General features: G+C 38.4%; 1 protein-coding gene across 10 annotated transcripts in view; it reads left to right on the forward strand.

Moving 5' to 3' along the window:
• atp2b2 (ATPase plasma membrane Ca2+ transporting 2) overlaps positions 1 to 12,989 on the forward strand; it is a 71,834-nt gene extending 58,845 nt beyond the window's left edge. For 7 of the 10 annotated variants that reach the window (XM_023288045.3, XM_023288046.3, XM_023288047.3 and 4 more), the window contains 9 exons: positions 844 to 1,023; positions 1,154 to 1,241; positions 1,424 to 1,530; positions 2,680 to 2,871; positions 3,147 to 3,360; positions 3,459 to 3,670; positions 3,840 to 3,947; positions 4,078 to 4,260; positions 8,984 to 12,989. In XM_023288045.3, coding sequence (XP_023143813.2) covers positions 844 to 1,023; positions 1,154 to 1,241; positions 1,424 to 1,530; positions 2,680 to 2,871; positions 3,147 to 3,360; positions 3,459 to 3,670; positions 3,840 to 3,947; positions 4,078 to 4,260; positions 8,984 to 9,295 — 1,596 coding nt within the window. In that variant the 3' untranslated portion in view covers positions 9,296 to 12,989. Of the gene's footprint in view, positions 1 to 843; positions 1,024 to 1,153; positions 1,242 to 1,423; positions 1,531 to 2,679; positions 2,872 to 3,146; positions 3,361 to 3,458; positions 3,671 to 3,839; positions 3,948 to 4,077; positions 4,261 to 5,738; positions 5,929 to 6,227; positions 6,278 to 8,983 lie in introns of all 10 variants that reach the window. The other 3 variants (XM_023288048.3, XM_023288051.3, XM_035956253.2) reach the window with 2 other exon arrangements.
• The last annotated feature ends 5,292 nt before the right edge of the window (positions 12,990 to 18,281 follow it).

The following is an 18,281-nucleotide window of genomic DNA, read 5'->3' on the forward strand; positions in this document are numbered from 1 at the left end:
TATAAGATAGAGAAACATAGAGTGTAGGCCTGCATGTGTAAATTCATTTGATTTGTTGTTACTGTATATGCACACATTTGTTTGTGTGTGGGTTTGGAGAGAGCACACCTTGCCCACACTGACCTTTGCCTGCAAGAAGATGTGTTTCTGAATTAATACTTTGCATTTGCTCGCTGCTTCTACCACAGATCAATCTCCATATGCTAATATCTCCCTGTTAATCTACTAGTCTTCAGTCTAGAAGAAAAGAACTTTGATAACATGCCTCTATGCATCTTGTGAATACGGTTAAAAAAAACAGATAAAGGCGGCTGACTTCTTTTATGATTAAATGAAATATGAAATGAAATGTCCCTTTTATGTGTGTGTGTGTGTGTGTGTGTGTTTGTCAGGGACTGCAGTATTCTTGAAGCCGCTATATTCATTATGTGTATATTAACAATAAATCATGTGACTACCTGTATGTGAAAGGGATCATTCACAGAGCAGTTTCCCTCTGTTCATTACAGGATATAAATCTGTATTTTTGTTTATCAGCAGACAGCTCTTTTCAGTAATGAAGCTCTCGTAACCCACCATACACACACCACAAAAGACAGAGTTAATTATAAGGTTAGAAGATGGTGGAGACCAAAACCAGAGAGACAACTATTGGAACTTGGATTTGCATTCATCTAATAGCCAGAATCGAAACTTTAAATGAATACTAGTGTCTCTGTGTCTGCTGCATGCATCAGAGGGCAATTTTTTACTAAAAAGTTTGTAGCAAGCAAATTGTTGTGTGTAACTTTATATACGTACCTTCTGTTCAGTTTGCATTTGTGCTTATGTGTCACTGTTTAGGTGCCCGATGCCATTCAGAAGTGTCAGCGCGCAGGCATCACAGTGCGAATGGTGACAGGAGACAACATAAACACAGCTAGGGCCATAGCCATCAAGTGCGGTATCATCCACCCTGGAGAGGACTTCCTCTGCATCGATGGCAAAGAGTTCAACAGGAGGATCCGCAACGAGAAAGGAGAGGTAAAACCAATTACTTTTACGTACAGACAGGTACAGAGACTGAGGGTATCTAGAAAAGAAGAAAACTGCAACCACTTGTCTTTCTATTTCCATGTTTGTGTCTGTGGACATTCTTGTGCGTTATGTACAGGTGGAACAGGAGCGGATTGACAAGGTTTGGCCAAAACTCCGAGTCCTGGCCAGATCATCCCCAACCGACAAACACACACTGGTCAAAGGTGAATTGGTTGCAGAATCACTGTTCATTGTAAAACTCTTTTTTTTCTGACATTGTTTTCTGTTAGATCAACATGTGTTCCAGTGGATATTACTATGATATGCATACATAGATCAACAGAGATCAATGCATGTGCACTTCTGCCTATGCTACTATCTTTAAGTGTCTGTGTGTTTTTGACAGGCATTATTGACAGCACTATGGTCGACCAGAGGCAGGTGGTGGCTGTGACAGGAGATGGGACCAATGATGGACCTGCTCTAAAGAAAGCTGATGTTGGATTTGCCATGGTAAGCAACCGCCCTGTTTTGTTTGTCTGTTGGTTTGTGTCTTTTTGTTTTGTTCTTGCATTCTTGTGAGACTGATCTCAGTCAAAATCTGCAGAGGTCCTTTTCACCTCTGCAGTATTTAGTTGTTTTTTTTTTTTTCTCAGGCACTCTGCCTCTGGCTGTGTAGATCAGAAGCTCCCCCTAGTGGATTTCTATTTTCACACCCTTTCCCTGCAGTGGATTCCTCAGACTATTAATAAATAAGTATTAAACAAGGTTTTGACAGGTCTTTCTGTAAATCATAACTTGATATATTTACTTGCTCTGTTCTATGGTTGTTTTTCTCTATTTCGGCTTCCCTTCGCTTTTTATTGTTGTGATTCATCCTCCTGTTCAAACCGGATGTTTTGACTATCCTTTATATTTACTCTGCATTTTGATTTTTGCACACGTGCAGAACCACATTTCACACACTCCGAGTCATACCATGTGATTTTACAATTGACTATTTTTAGAAGGCCTCTCCGAGCCATTTTACCACAACGCTAGACAATTACTGACGCCTCCCTGACTCTGATCTCTGGTTGTCAATCTCTGGTAGAAGGTGTAAGGTGGTGCTTACTAGGCTGGCCATGTCCACTGTGTTCCTTTATGATTCTGTGCAAAATTAGTTTTCCATGTGTGTGTGCATGAATGTACTCTGTCAGGAGGACATTGCCTCAGGCTGATATTTCAAGCCTAATGAAACACTCTACATGGATTTTTTAAGTGGAGCACACTCACAAAGATGTCCTCATAAGTATTTTTCCCACTTTAATTCGCAAACACAAACTTGTCCAAATGCAGTGACCCTTTAGAAGGTGTTACACACTGCTCCTCATACTATCACGTACATAATATGGCAAAATTTAGAATGAGTGTCCTGCTCCTCCCGTAAATATGGAGCCTCCTCTCATCAAACCAACATGCACTCACTCCCTAATTAGTCTTCATTATTATCAATCGCCAGAGCTGACTCATGTCTAGACTCCAGTTTTGTCCAGTGGCTGTGGAATTGATTAAGATAAATTTCTGTTTTTACGATGATGCAGTTTGATGAAATACACGATCGAGCTGTGAAATCGAAAACCCCAGTTTGTTTCTGATGGCAGCTTATCATCGCTCTTCCAGGGTATTGCTGGTACAGATGTGGCCAAGGAGGCATCAGATATCATTCTTACTGATGATAACTTCAGCAGCATCGTGAAGGCCGTCATGTGGGGCCGAAACGTTTACGACAGCATCTCCAAGTTTCTTCAGTTCCAGCTGACTGTCAATGTTGTGGCCGTCATAGTGGCTTTCACTGGCGCCTGCATCACCCAGGTCAGAGGCATTCAAAAGCTTGTATTAGCAGCTGTTTGTATTAACAACATTATCAGGCGGTGCTGAGACAAGCATCCTCATGGTTGGATGTAACTGATCAAATATCTAGTTAAAGAAGCTAAACAGTTGCTTTAATTAGAAGATATAGATAATACTTTATTATGAAAATAAAAGTTCAGTTACAACAGCCACTGTGCTTGTTACTAGTTACTTTCCATTCCTGGTGTGAAATAAAGTTATTGGTTCCTAATATCAGTTTCTGTTCTGTTTCCAAGGACTCCCCCCTGAAAGCAGTGCAGATGTTGTGGGTGAATCTGATCATGGATACTTTTGCATCTCTGGCCCTGGCGACAGAGCCTCCCACAGAGTCTCTGCTTAAGAGGAAGCCATATGGTCGCAATAAGCCTCTGATCTCCAGCACCATGACAAAGAACATCCTCGGACATGGAGTCTATCAGCTCATTATCATCTTCACCCTGCTCTTTGTTGGTAAGTGCAGTCATTTTGTTCTGCGGTAATGACATGACACTATGCAGGTTCAGGGTCAATGACGTCAAACTGTCTCCTTTTTTGTTTAAACCCTACAGGTGAACAGATCTTTGACATTGACAGTGGCCGTAACGCTCCTCTCCACTCTCCTCCCTCTGAGCACTACACCATCATCTTCAACACCTTCGTCATGATGCAGCTGTTTAATGAGATAAACGCCCGCAAAATCCACGGAGAGAGGAATGTCTTTGATGGTATCTTCAGGAACCCCATCTTCTGCTCGATTGTTTTTGGCACATTTGCTGTACAGGTGAGAAAATGCATATTTCTTGATTGTGTTAATTACTAAATGTTGGTTCCTAGTTGTCATACCATAGACAAGGCATGTCAAAGTAGTTGAAAAATTTCTCAGAAATGCAGTAAGTGAAAGCCATTTTCTGTTGTCTGTATGTTCACCAGTTATGGTTTGCTTTGTATAGATTGTGATTGTGCAGTTTGGAGGAAAGCCATTCAGCTGTCAGCCTCTGGACCTGGAAAAGTGGATGTGGTGTGTTTTCCTCGGGCTGGGAGAGCTTGTGTGGGGACAGGTAACAAGCCAACTCATGTGTTTCTCAGCCTTTTGATCCCTGCTTTGCTTGTTTTCTTTCTGTTATTCCAGTTTACAGACACACTGTGGATTTCCTTTTGACTCAGCACTCTGTCTTCTCTGTGGGTTAGGTGATAGCCACCATACCTAATAGCAGGCTGCGCTTCCTGAGGCGGGCGGGCCAGCTAACTCAGAAAGATGAGTTACCAGAGGAGGACGTTAATGAAGAAAATGAGGAGATCGATCACGCGGAAAGGGAGCTGAGGAGAGGACAGATCCTCTGGTTCAGGGGACTCAACCGCATTCAGACTCAGGTGAGGACATGTGATAGGCACAGTTTAATATCATGTTGTATTATCTGTTTCATTTCACAGAGAGATTTTAATGGATTGATATGACCTAAAAATATATATAGAGAGAGATACTAGATAGTACTTGAGATTTTTATTTAAACAAGTTCATCCTTAAAAAACACCAAGCAGTGAGCATTTCACCTATGAAGTTTTCTGAAATGGCTTTTTCTTTCACTGTCTGTCTATGTAGGTCACCTCAGACAGCCTGTAAAGTTTACCACTAAGATAAAATGCTAGACAATATTACATGTTGTTAATGTTAGTCAGTCACAATCTTAAAGTCATTTTATCTCAAGGTGACTTATTTAGGAACATGAAGATGCAGCTTTCCCTCACTGGACAGCGACGATCACCATTGTGGACCTGTGGAAGAACGACAATCAAACCTCTGAGTGAAATACAACTGAAATTAGTAGAAATGTTGTTGCCACTGTGATGAGCTCTGCAGACCGGTATCACTGTGATATTTCAGATAGTGTGGTTTCATCTCACTGATGTGTCATTGGTGGTCCTGGTTCCTATCCCACGAAATGATACCATGGACCAGTATCTTACAGATGCAGCCAAACATAGTTAAGAGACTGTTAAAAGCAAAAAAAAAAAAAAAAAAAAACAAGTTACTTTGGACAATACTGTACTCACCAAGACATATGTCTACAAAAGGAAATACCTAAGTTTCTAAGCCTTAGTTTTCTTGTAATTCCTGAATTATATTGTGTTAAGATGTCATGAATCAACATGCATTAGATGATGTAATTGGCTGCATCTGTACATTTTTAAATTTTACATCAACTAGTCTTTTAAAGGGTTGGATCACCCAAATTACAGAAAAATTAATCATGTCACTGAAGTATGCAACCATGTAGACAGTTCAGCTTTATTTGTCAAAGTGCTTTCCAGATGTTCAATTCAAAACTTTTTTTTTTTGTGGCGCAATCCACGAAATTCACTATCAGTGCCTTTCTTGGTAGAGACTGCTACCTATGACAATTGCTCATAGTTACTTCTTTTGATCGTACACAGTAAATGAGACATTGTTTCAGGAGAAACTGAAATTGGCTGGCATATTTTGTAAAAAGCTTCAAAAGAAAATTTCTTTGCCCCAAAGAAAATACTTGATCACTTGCACTCTTTTGCTGGCTGCTGATATTCTGAAAAAAATGGACAGGTAAACCTTATATTGTCTACATGGCTGCTATTAAAGGTATCCGTTTTTCCTTTTGGTTGATTTGGGTGAAACAACTCGTTAGGTCAGATTCACCGTGTTGTTGTGGGGATACTACACCCTGGCCTTTAGCTGCCCCCCCATCGTGTCATGACTGAGACACTGTACTCCCTTTTACCACCAAAGTCACCCAGCCAGTCAACCTGTGTTGCCATTTGGTCTGTGTCACTCTGAGCAGCCATTTGTCCTCTCCTGTCCCGCTCTCCTCCCACAGATTGAAGTAGTCAACACCTTCAAGAGCGGCACCTCCTTTCAGGGGGCGGGGGCTCTGAGACGCCAATCATCCACCACCAGCCAGACCCAGGATGTAACCAATGTTTCTAGTCCTAGTCACGTGTCCTTGTCCAATGCCCTTTCCTCTCCTACAAGCACTACTGCTGCTACTGCTCCTCCCACTACTGGCCGTGAGTCAGAACTCTGTCAGTCTGCTTCTCTGCTCTCTTTGCTTCAGGGGTGCCATCCTGTCATGAACCAAAAGTTCTTTTTCTCTATTAGAATTTGAAAACAAATCACAGTGACAGTCTCCGTTTTGAGGTTGGCATCTCTGAAGATTTTCTCTCTCGCTATCTGCCTTTTTTTTTTCATTTTCTCTCTTTATTCTGTCTTTTTGCTGTTCATACTGGATTTCAAATTCATCTTGATATCTCCTCCCATGGTTGGGTGTACTGTCCTCTCATTGGTGAATGTGTGTTTGTTTCCCCAGAGTGCTAGGAGCGCAGGACTAAGGGTGATACCCACGGCGTGACATTTCAGGTTGTGAGTTTGTCTCCCTCTGCTCATCCCTCCCATCCATCATCCCATCCCTCAGTCCTCTCATTTTAATGTCTTGACAGACATCGGTGTGAACTAATTCCAATCAACTCACCAAGGGACTGGGTAACATTCAAGTATAAGTTGCAATGTATTTTTATCTGTGAGTTTGCTGCTGATGTGGCGAATCACCCTGACGGACTTGAGATAAAGCAAATTTTAACTGCTAATTCATGCATTTTCCAGCTGACACAACATCTGCAATGGCAAGAAAACATTAAGGAAGCTGCTTTATGTGTGGCTTAAAATACCTTAAAGACAGGTGTTTGTTTTAATTCAAAAGGGGATCCCAGAACTAAAACATCCCACAAGGGGGTAGTGATAGCGTCAGCGAATCTACTTAATGCTTTTGTCCACCTCCATCTTCTATCTATTTCTCTCTCACACATGTGTACACACTCCTCTGTCTTGACTTAATCTGTACCTGCCTGATGAAAATCAAGTGAAACTCTGTGCTTACAATGTGTAGACTGGAATGGGAGCGGCAGGAGAACCACCACAAGGCAGCACTGTGCCAATAATTCATCCCGTCTTGTCGCTTCATACTGTCGGTGTAGTTGACTGTCATGTTGCCATAGTTACGAACAAAGATCCTCTGCAGCACCAGCAACGTAAATTCAACTCCCCACCCCTCTCTGACACCCCATCAGTGTTACTTGTCAGACATCCTGTCACATGTACTCATCCAGACAGGCTCCTCTTATTATTTTTTTATCTGTTTTGTCTCCTTATAACCTATTCTGCCACACTTAATACAGTAACAGTACAACAGTATTTAAAATATATACAATATCCTAATACATTTCCAAACCCAATATCTTGACTTTTTCTTCTTAACCTGTCATGGGTAAAGTAAAAAAAAAAAAACAAAACTATACTTTAATAGAAGTTGAAACTAGCATTCGTTTTAGCATAACTCCCCACAGAATGAGAAAAATCTACATTATATAAGATTGTAATGTAAAGATTTCTGACAGACCAGGAAGCAATTTGCATTCAAAATATTCAGCGCCAAAGTGATCCATGAGAAAACATCTTTAATAATCAAGTCATTTATCAACCGACAGCACAGAACATTCACGTTACACTTTGCAAATGTGAGGATTCACTGTTTTCTCTGTTTTATATCAATATAAAACGATTTGTAGTTCGGTTCTTGATCATTGGTTGAGCAAAAACAGCAGTTTCAAGATGATGTTCTTAGATTATGAAAAGAGTCATTTTTAGTTTTTACTATTTTCAGGTATTTTATAGACTCACCGTGGAAAATATTGATTATTTAATCAGCCTAAAATAGTTGTATCTGCCAATATGTATAGTTTGCAGTTGGAAACACTTTGTTTTATTAATAAGAAGAAAAAAGTAGCATTCCAGTATCTGTTCGATCTTGTATTACAGTGGAACTGGGATAAAATAAACAACAAAGGTCCTTAAAAACTTTCTTTTATTATATATGTACTCTTGAGTGTTGACAGGATTCAGTTTCCTGTGAAACATAGAGGCATCAAATGAGTCCTCTACATCGTAAGTGTCAACATTTTGATGATACCGCACATGCAAACAAGGGTTTGATTAAAACAACACCCTCCCACTATCCTCTACCTAAATAAACCAATACACAGCTACTTGTTTAGCGTCATTAAATGGTCACACAGTTGGTTGGGACTTATACTTGAGTGTTTACTTAGATGTGCATGGAGTTGAGAACCTGCTTTGACCGTCAGACCTCTGGCAATAAAACTATTCTTTTCATTATTCACCTCCCCGTGTTTTGTGTCAGCAGTCTATGTGGCCCTTCTTCACAGTCCTGTTGTCTTGTTGCATGTAGTTTGTGTTTACCCCCTGTTAAGTTTCCGTGTTCATAATATTTTAACCTGCTGTGTTTGCTTGTTGTCTAAATGCCACCGTTTTTTGGGGGGATGTGTTGTTTTCCTGTGAGTTTCACACTGCAATGCTTGTGTTGAGCCAGCCTCATGCAGACTTGACTCTCTCCATTGCCCTGTTGGGGACCATGCTTTACCCACCCTGTGCTATATTTGCGTGTTTGTGTGTCCTATCCAGAGTCTGTGTGGATATTGTCCCAGACAGTGTTCTGGTACCTCCAGAAGTTTTTAAACCACCTGATTGGATCTCTCAGATCTAACCTCCTTCCTTCTTACTGACCTCGTCCACCAGATTTCTTCAAACTTGCATGTGATATTCTCCTTTAATTTTTTCTGTGAGCATTCCATTTATTAACGTGGCTTGTTTCTAGGTATACAGCACATTGGACTAAAGCGTATACTTACAACGAGCGTTTGTGTTGCTTTGTTTTTCTGGAAATGTATGATTTGGTTGTGTTTTTTTACGATTGTGTTCCTCACAGTTTTCCTTAGTGCACGCCAAAATTGAGTGACTTGTGAACAGTAGTCATCTTGTGAAAGCAGAACACAGACTGCAGTTGCCTTCTCTCTTGCTTCTCCGTCACCTTCTCCTCCCTCTCCACCTCCTTATCCTCAAATTAGAGGATCCCTCCCTCTTCTGTGTCCCTCCTTCCTCCAACTTCCCTCTTTCTCTCATCCCGAGGGTCCGTCCAACCCTTCCACTTCGTCTCTAACGTCACCTCTCATCATTTTTTTTCTTCTTTGTTGTCCCTTTTTTTCACGACAGATCCGAGTTGTGAACGCATTCCGTAGCTCCCTCTATGAAGGCCTGGAAAAACCAGACTCCAGAACATCCATCCACAACTTCATGACACACCCTGAGTTTAGGATAGAAGACTCCACGCCCAACATCCCCCTCATTGATGACACGGACGATGACTCTGCTCGGAGGAGGAGGAAGTACTCCAGCCAGCCCTCATCCCCTAACAAGAACAACAACGCCATTGACAGTGGCATCAATCTCACCATCGACACCAGTAAATCCGCCGCTTCCTCCAGCCCCGCCAGTCCTCTGCACAGCTTGGAGACCAGCCTCTAACCCTGATCCTACACTCAGCTCTAACCTCTAATATTGTTCCCTTGCGGTCCAGGGGGCGCCTCCTCAAATTCCTCCAGACCTTTAACTGTAACCTTGTCGCCCCCAAAATATACACCTAATTCTCACCTCCCAATCCCCCAATACACCATTTGCCACCCACACAGGGCGGGTCCTGTGGAAAAATGTCCATCTTCCCTCCCCCTCCCTTAACCTTGAGCCCTTAAAGCTCCTTTCAAAATGGAGAAAATCTAAATAATATGGCAAGGTGAAAAGAAAAACAAACTAACATACAATCAAAAAAGCGCAACAAAGCCACAAAACCTACACAGCCATCCTGCTTTTGTGGTTGTATGCGTATGGTGGCAGCCGTGGTGGTGTGTATGACTATATGCTTGTACTGGTTAGCATGTACTGTATAAGCGTGCCGCTGACTGCACATATGTATGAACTGTGTCTTCATTGGCACCAGGAGGAGGACGATGAGGAGGGAGACTCTGCTGAGGAGTGAAAATCACGAAACAGGACAGACTTTAAAACTCCCCTTACACTCCCTATCCTCAACAATAACATTGTTAATACTGATAATAGTTTAAATTAAATTGAAAAACATTGTTATTATTCTAATTCTGATTCTGATTATTATTGTTATTATTATTGTTGCTCCTGCATGAATGTACATTACCCAAGTTTTATTTAAAAGGGTTTTAATTTTATTGGAGTTCTTTGGTTCTGATGGGCTAGGCCTTCGCAGCGGACTGCAGTTTTAAAGACAGCTTCTCTGATCTCCTGGCCTGCAAAGTTCCCTCTTCTGTGTGGCATGAACATGTACCCGACTGTAAAAATTTATTTCATCCATAAACGGAAATGTGTACCGAGGTGGTAGGGCTCAACTTGCACAGTAGTTTTGCACCTGTCGGAAAAGAGGAACGCAAAATAATAATGATGATAGCATTTATGGGATATATTCTATAAATATAAATACATATAAATATATTTAGAGAGAGTTTATCTTTGTTTGTTGGCATGTTGCCTTGTTCCTGCTTCAATGGCTCAAATTACTTTGACTTATTTATGTCTTAAAGAGAATGTAATTTGTTTACAACCTCGTAGAGATAAACTTCCTGGTTTCTAGAAGGAGGGAGACGAAGTTGACGCTCAGATGGACCAGAGCTGTGTTGGTGTGTTATTACTGAAAAACCATGTGCTGGAATTTGCCTGCTATCTTGTCAAATAATGTAGATATTTTTAGAGGATTAACAACAAAAAGAAACCAAAATATAATGGGATACATAGTAAATGTGGAATCTTAGTATTACTCTATATGATTGTTGGGATCAAGTTGGAGTGGCTTGCCTTTGGTTTTTCTAAACAGAGGCCTCCTTTTGTGACAGAGGGGGATATTTAATTCTTTTTTCCACTACTACTTCTCTCTCTCTTTTGTTTTAAAATTATGTTTTTTTTCTGTGCTTCAGCGCTGGCCTGGGGTCAGGGCTCGAGTCAAAGGCTGATATCAGGACCTTTATAGTGAACTGTCTTCTAGATAAACCTGCTTGTTCAAAGGACTTGATGTTTTAAAAATATGTGTGACCATCAAAAGGCTGCAGTTCAGTCATATTAGAAATTTGCAAAGTTATATTTGGCTTATCTGTACCGCACGGAAATCAGATTTTTGTTTTTATTTTATTTTTTTGGAGGGGGGTTTCAAACTTGGAATATATTGCGTTGTTTATTTTTTATTTAATTTCGATTTATTTTTGTTTCAAGGAGTTTCTTTTCGTCCAGCAGAGAGACACACGCAGCCCCACAAAGCTGTTGGCATTTTTAACATCTAAAAAAAAAGCAAAAACTGACAAAAAAAAAGACAAATTACAACAAAAATGGAATGTTGCTTTGACTCTTTTTCTATATATAAAAAAAAGATTTTCTGCACTATCTGGTTATGAATGAAAACTTCTGTGGTGTAATTCTAGATGTGCTTTTGTGTGTTTTAACCAAGCTTGTCTTCCTGCCGTCACAGAATATACAGTACTCTAGCATCTCAACTGTACTCACTAATTGTAAACTATTTATTGTGCTTTGACCAATCAGACATTACCAGAGAGACGTTACATACAGAAGGCACATTTACCCAGTCTTATTGCACTCAGAAGGACAAGGCCACCTAACTAGCCTGTACTGTTGTTATTTCTATTACTAACCGAAGTCATTGGCAAGCATGACATGATAGACTCATTATGCAACTTGAGAAAATTCACAATTTTTCTACTTAAAAAGAATCCTATACACTACTACAGTATATACAATCATTTATCCAAGCAGTTCTACCTTTTTTCTTTTTTATATCCTCCTCCTCTGTCATTTCCCAGCCAATCTGACCATCTTGAGAGGGTGCACAAGCTTTACCAGTCAGCTCAGGCATGTTGAAAAAGTAACATGGACCGTTTGAATAAAAATCTGTCTCTTGTTTAATTTTGGAGAAAAAAAAAGAAGAAAAACAGTCTGGATTCTGATATTCTGCTTAGAAGCTGTTGATTAATTTTGTTTCCTTTCCAATGTTTTAACTTGACAATTTATTTGTTTATTTGTCTGTAAAAAATTAAAATAATAAACAAGACAAAAACATAACATTTTCAATAATAATATAATAATAAAAAAAGACTTCAGCCAACATTCTCAAACCATTTTTACATCCAGGAGGACATTCAGCTTTAAGAGGATGCAACGAAACTGAGTTTAAAAATAATCTTTGTAAATACAGCAATGAGTCCACTGAGGACAGAAACTCCAATGCGGACTGGTGTAAAAACAGGAACTCTTCCTGACTACATGTACCATCATGCACCACGACGAGTCATACTGCCGACACAGCTGTTTGGCTGTATGTAATCAATCACTGCTCCTGTCAGAAACTTTTAAACATCGTGATTACATCCGAATCATAACACGTGTTGTAACAACCAATGATTATGTTGATGATGACACCAATGATGATGATGATGATGATGATGATGATGATGACAATGATGACGCTGATGATAATGATGATGATATCAATGATACTTCTTGCAATATACTCTCACCTGCCTCGATGTACTGTATTTAGCAGCATGCAGTTTGTGGAACAAAGAAAAAGAGAAATGCCAACAGATAACTTTTTGGCATACTTAGCCATTTATGGGTAAGTGATTTAAGTGTTCATCTTGTTTTTATGATATTTTTTTTTATCTATACAATAATTGTAAATAAAGAACTCAATGTCTTTGTTCATTTAATACTATGCAAAAAGTCATGCTTTTCTGATTGTTACCCACCCTTAATCCTAGAGTGTGTTGCTGGAATGTTTGTGGTCTCAAAAGTCAGTAAAAACAATGTGATGTAAATTATTTTCTAGCTGGAGGAAAAAGTTAAATGATGATGAAAATTATTATGATACCATGAGGAGGATGATAACAATGGTGGTGACAGTGATGATAATGATGCTGATGCTGATGATGATGATGATGATGCTGATGATGATGCTGATGATGAACTGTGACTCTTGCTGCTTTACTGTCCAATTTACCACACTCCTGACAGGAGCGCAAGTGAAAAACATAATAAAAACAAACAAAAAAAACAAAACAAAAAAAAGGAAAAATCACTAAATAAATCTCCCAGAGCAGCATGACCCAGCATGGTGTGTCCTGGCCCCGTGTGACATGTCCTGTTCTGATTCGTTGTGCTTCACCTTTTGATGTCTACTGTGACTATAAGTTTTTGTGTGTTTTTCATATATGGTTGTTTGGTTTCAAAAGGGTCTTGTTGTAGGAAATGTCTCCAGCTTTTAGATTGATTATACAAAGATTCTCTTTATGTCATACACCATAAACGGGATGTTGGCAAGCTTTATGAACACTTATGATAAGGTGGCACCAGAGCATCCAACGCTTTGATTATGTAACTGCAACATTCCTGGTTCAGGTCCCATTTAGGAGGTTTGAATCGTGCATTGTTTACACCCATGTTTACTGGCTTTTCGGTGCCTTTATGGGCACATTTGCAACAGCTCTGTGTATTAGTCACCAACTGTTGATAGAATAATGTAAAAGCTGCAGCAGAAATGTGGACTTTGTTCTTGTCCATGTGCATGACACAAACAACAGATTGACTTATTTGTCAGAACAGTTCTGCAGGTCATTGCTCAGAAACTCCACAGGGTATCTTTATACTCCACAAGGAAATTTGGATTTGAGTTTCTTGAGCTTCTGATGTTTACTTGTTGCTGGGTATCACACCTGACCACACCCAGCTGTGACGAAGCAGGATTGTTACAGGTCCGTGTACATTTTGGCAATTGGATTTTCCGTTCTGAAACGGGTGCTGAAAACCAAAAAACGAGTGGTTATTTGATTTTCGTTTTAAAATACAAAAATTAAAATTGAAATACAAGGCGTTTTTTCTTTTCATGATCAAAATGGACATACGAAATTTTAAAAATGCTTTGATTTTCATTTTATATTTAGAATAACAAAAAAGTAAAATCAGCAAGAGACAGAAACGAAAAAGTCCGTTTTTTCATATTCTGAGACCGGAAGTGGTCATCAGCAAGTGTGGAGCCAAACAGAGTACGGTGTATAGACTGTATATATTTTTTGCGTTAGTTTTCATGGTCAAAATGAGAGATCAAGTGGCCGATCCTAAAATGAATCAATATTGATTTTTTTTTTATTTATAAAGCATTAAAGTTTTGCGAAGCCAGGGGGCGGGGCTACTTGATTGAAAGTCCGGTCTGGAATGATTGACAGGTCCTATGGAGGAGGCAGCAGAGACTCTGCTCTCCTCGTTTGGATTAATTCTGATATAATAACTGTTGGTTTATTTATCATTGGAGCAGCAGAACGTTTTCCTGCCCGTTGGCTTGTTTTAACCAGTTTTCTACCTTCGCCTGATTCTACCAGCAGACACTGAAAGGACTGATAATTCGGTAAGTTAATGTTTATTTTCGTATCGGTGCCGCTTTTAATGCACTTTATATGCAGCTTCAGTGTCAGATATAATGTGTGCCATGCACTCCAGACGTTGGTGGAGTTTATTTCTGTGTGTATTGACCAGAGAAGAAAGTTAGCATCTGGTAAATATTAGTTTTAACGTTAGGATGCTAACCGTGCTAGCTGCTCAGGTATAGCCTGATTAAAGCTAACGTAGCATTAAGCTAACGATGTTTGTGTTGAGTTTCATGTAAACAGCTGAAGTGTGCTGTGTTACTGTAATGTGGTACATTTCGTTAATAAAACTGTTCATGGAGACAGTTCACATGAATGTAACGTTTAGAAAACCTAAATGTGATTAAAACAGTAAGGTTAAGGTTCTGTGTTGTCAGTAGTCCTGAATATCTGCTGAGTCTCTGAAGTTAAACTGGAGAAAACGGTAAATCTAATCTCTAGTCGTTAACATTGTTTAATGACTGATTCACATGTTATAGTACTTATTCCTGCAGTGTAGATTAGAAAAATAACCTCCCAGAATATGTCCAAAGTAATGAAGAACACTACAGTTATTACATTTAAATTACAGCACAGATAAGCTGGATAATAAAATCCTCTCCTCTAAAGCTGAAGTGACTACAGGCCTTTCTGTCTTACAGTGATTGGAAAAAGATATATGATGGCAAATCTATCCAGGGTCACTTACAAATGAACCTTTGCTGTTGATGCTGATACTGTGATGTCTGTCTTCATCTCAGGTGTCTCATTTTCACTGTGAGGATCCTCTGAGTGAAGCCAGCAGAAGGAAAACCTCATCTGGTTGTGAAGAAGGAGACTGAATGGACGACATCCTCAGTGAGCCACTTCCTGTTTAGCTTTTACTTATAGAAGGACAGACCAACTGTTTCAGCTGTTTATTATTCTCTGTTCTTAGTATTCAGGGGTTCTATTTATCACCTTTAAATTCATCTCTGCTGTTGTAGCAGAAATACAATATAAAAAGTCCATGTTATTTATAGCAGATATGCAGCATTAAAACATCAACACATTCAGGTCAAGAGCTTCATTATTATCTTTGTTGCACATTTAAAAACTACATTGTTTAACTTTTGGGAACTGTAAAGATGTGTAAATCCATGAAATAAATACGGATGAAATAAATAATGTGTTGCTGACAGTGAAATGTAAATCCTGAACAGTCGCAATACAAGTTGTATTATGAAGAGAGGAGCTGAATCTGCAGCATTATTGTTATTACTGGAAGGATGAGGAAGACATCAGTGCTGCTCTTCCTCACAGTGATGAAGGAGAGAAGACTTTTCAGACAACTACAGCTGGATGTTCATGTTCTCTGTAGCTCTCAGTGCATCCGACTAGATGTCCCCAATGATCCAGACCAAGGCTGGAGGGAAAATACACTAACAGTGAGGAAAAGATCCACAAGGTTCTTTCATTCCAACTGCAGGAACGTTAAATGTGAGAGTGAACACAGCAGGATATGAATGGAACACAACAGAGTGTTGTATTTTGTCCTATTTTTTAATCATATGGAAATGTTTCTTTTCCTGGTTGAGGCTAAAGAACATTTTACTGCCTTTGATGGACAATAAAGTTTATTCTATTTTATTCTAATGTATTATTAGCATTACCATGAGCTCCACAGTTATCTCACCATAAACTGAAGCAAAGAACAGAGATATTAACTCAGAACTGAACTGAGAGATTAACATTCATCAGTAACAGTTCTGTGGAGGAACATTAACGTAGATTTATTTATATCTGCTGATAATTTAAAAAGCAGTTATCAATCCGTTATGATTGATCAGCTGTGATCTGCAGGAAACTTAGCTACAGCCTACAGTTCACTAGTTTATGACACTGGCTAACCTGATTTAGCATCAGCGTTAACAGTAAATGAGGAAACGGAATCTCAGATTTACAGAACAACTTTAAAACACGATATTAGAACATGTTAATATCAGAGGTTACAGTCTGAAGTTTAGTTCTGCTACGTCAAAGATTTCAAACCTTTCTGGAGTGTTTTTCACGGCCTCCTTTACCTTATTTCATTATATGGCACGTTTTTACAACATGTTGAAAAATCACATTTTTTTTCGACATAGCATACTATGGCATTTTTGTTGCACCAAAATTCATGATGATTTTTTTTTTCAAAGAAAACCTTACCATAGTGTTTTCCATGGCCTCCTTTATTTCATTATATGGCACGTTTTTACAACATGTTGAAAAATCGCATTTTTTTTCGACATAGTATACTGTGGCGTTTTTGTTGCGCCAAAATTCATGATTTTTTTTTTCAAAGAAAACCTTTCTATAGTGCTTTTCACATCCTCCTTTACATTATTTTATTATATGGCACGTTTTTACAACATGTTGAAAAATCGCATTTTTTTTCGACATAGTATACTATGGCGTTTTTGTTGCGCCAAAATTCATGATGATTTTTTTTTTCAAAGAAAACCTTTCTATAGTGCTTTTCACATCCTCCTTTACATTATTTTATTATATGGCACGTTTTTACAACATGTTGAAAAATCGCTTTTTTTTTGACATAGTATAACTATGACGTTTTTTTTTGCGCCAAAATTTGTTTTGTTTTTTTTAAAGGAAACCTTTCTGGGGTGTTTTTCACGGCCTCCTTTACCTTATTTCATTATATGGCACGTTTTTACAACATGTTGAAAAATAGCATTTTTTTTTTTTTGACATAGTATACTATGGCGTTTTTGTTGCGCCAAAAATCATGATGAATTTTTTTTTCAAAGAAAACCTTACCATAGTGTTTTTACGGCCTCCTTTACATTATTTCATCATATGGCACGTTTTTACAACATGTTGAAAAATCGCATTTTTTTTCGACATACTATACTATGACTTTTTTGCGCCAAAATTCATGATGATTTTTTTTTCAAAGAAAACCTTACCATAGTGTTTTTACGGCCTCCTTTACATTATTTCATCATATGGCACGTTTTTACAACATGTTGAAAAATCGCATTTTTTTTTCGACATAGTATAGTAAGGCGTTTTTATTGCGCCAAAATTCATGATGATTTTTTTTTCAAAGAAAACCTTTCTGGAGTGTTTTTCACGGCCTCCTTTACATTATTTCATTATATGCTATGTTTTTACAACATGTTGAAAAATCGCATTTTTTTTCCGACAGTATACTATGGCGTTTTTTTTTTGCGCCAAAATTCATGATGATTTTTTTCCAAAGAAATCCTTACCATAGTGTTTTCCATGGCCTCCTTTATTTCATTATATGGCACGTTTTTACAACATGTTGAAAAATCGCATTTTTTTTCGACATAGTATACTGTGGCGTTTTTGTTGCGCCAAAATTCATGATTTTTTTTTTCAAAGAAAACCTTTCTATAGTGCTTTTCACATCCTCCTTTACATTATTTTATTATATGGCACGTTTTTACAACATGTTGAAAAATCGCATTTTTTTTCGACATAGTATACTATGGCGTTTTTGTTGCGCCAAAATTCATGATGATTTTTTTTTTCAAAGAAAACCTTTCTATAGTGCTTTTCACATCCTCCTTTACATTATTTTATTATATGGCACGTTTTTACAACATGTTGAAAAATCGCTTTTTTTTTGACATAGTATAACTATGACGTTTTTTTTGCGCCAAAATTTGTTTTGTTTTTTTTAAAGGAAACCTTTCTGGGGTGTTTTTCACGGCCTCCTTTACCTTATTTCATTATATGGCACGTTTTTACAACATGTTGAAAAATCGCATTTTTTTTGACATAGTATACTATGGCGTTTTTTTTGCGCCAAAATTCATGATGATTTTTTTTTCAAAGAAAACCTTACCATAGTGTTTTTCACGGCCTCCTTTACATTATTTCATCATATGGCACGTTTTTACAACATGTTGAAAAATCGCATTTTTTTTCGACATACTATACTATGACGTTTTTTTGCGCCAAAATTCATGATGATTTTTTTTTCAAAGAAAACCTTACCATAGTGTTTTTCACGG

Source organism: Amphiprion ocellaris, chromosome 5 (genome assembly GCF_022539595.1).
Source record: "Amphiprion ocellaris isolate individual 3 ecotype Okinawa chromosome 5, ASM2253959v1, whole genome shotgun sequence".
NCBI classification, from domain to species: domain Eukaryota; kingdom Metazoa; phylum Chordata; class Actinopteri; family Pomacentridae; genus Amphiprion; species Amphiprion ocellaris.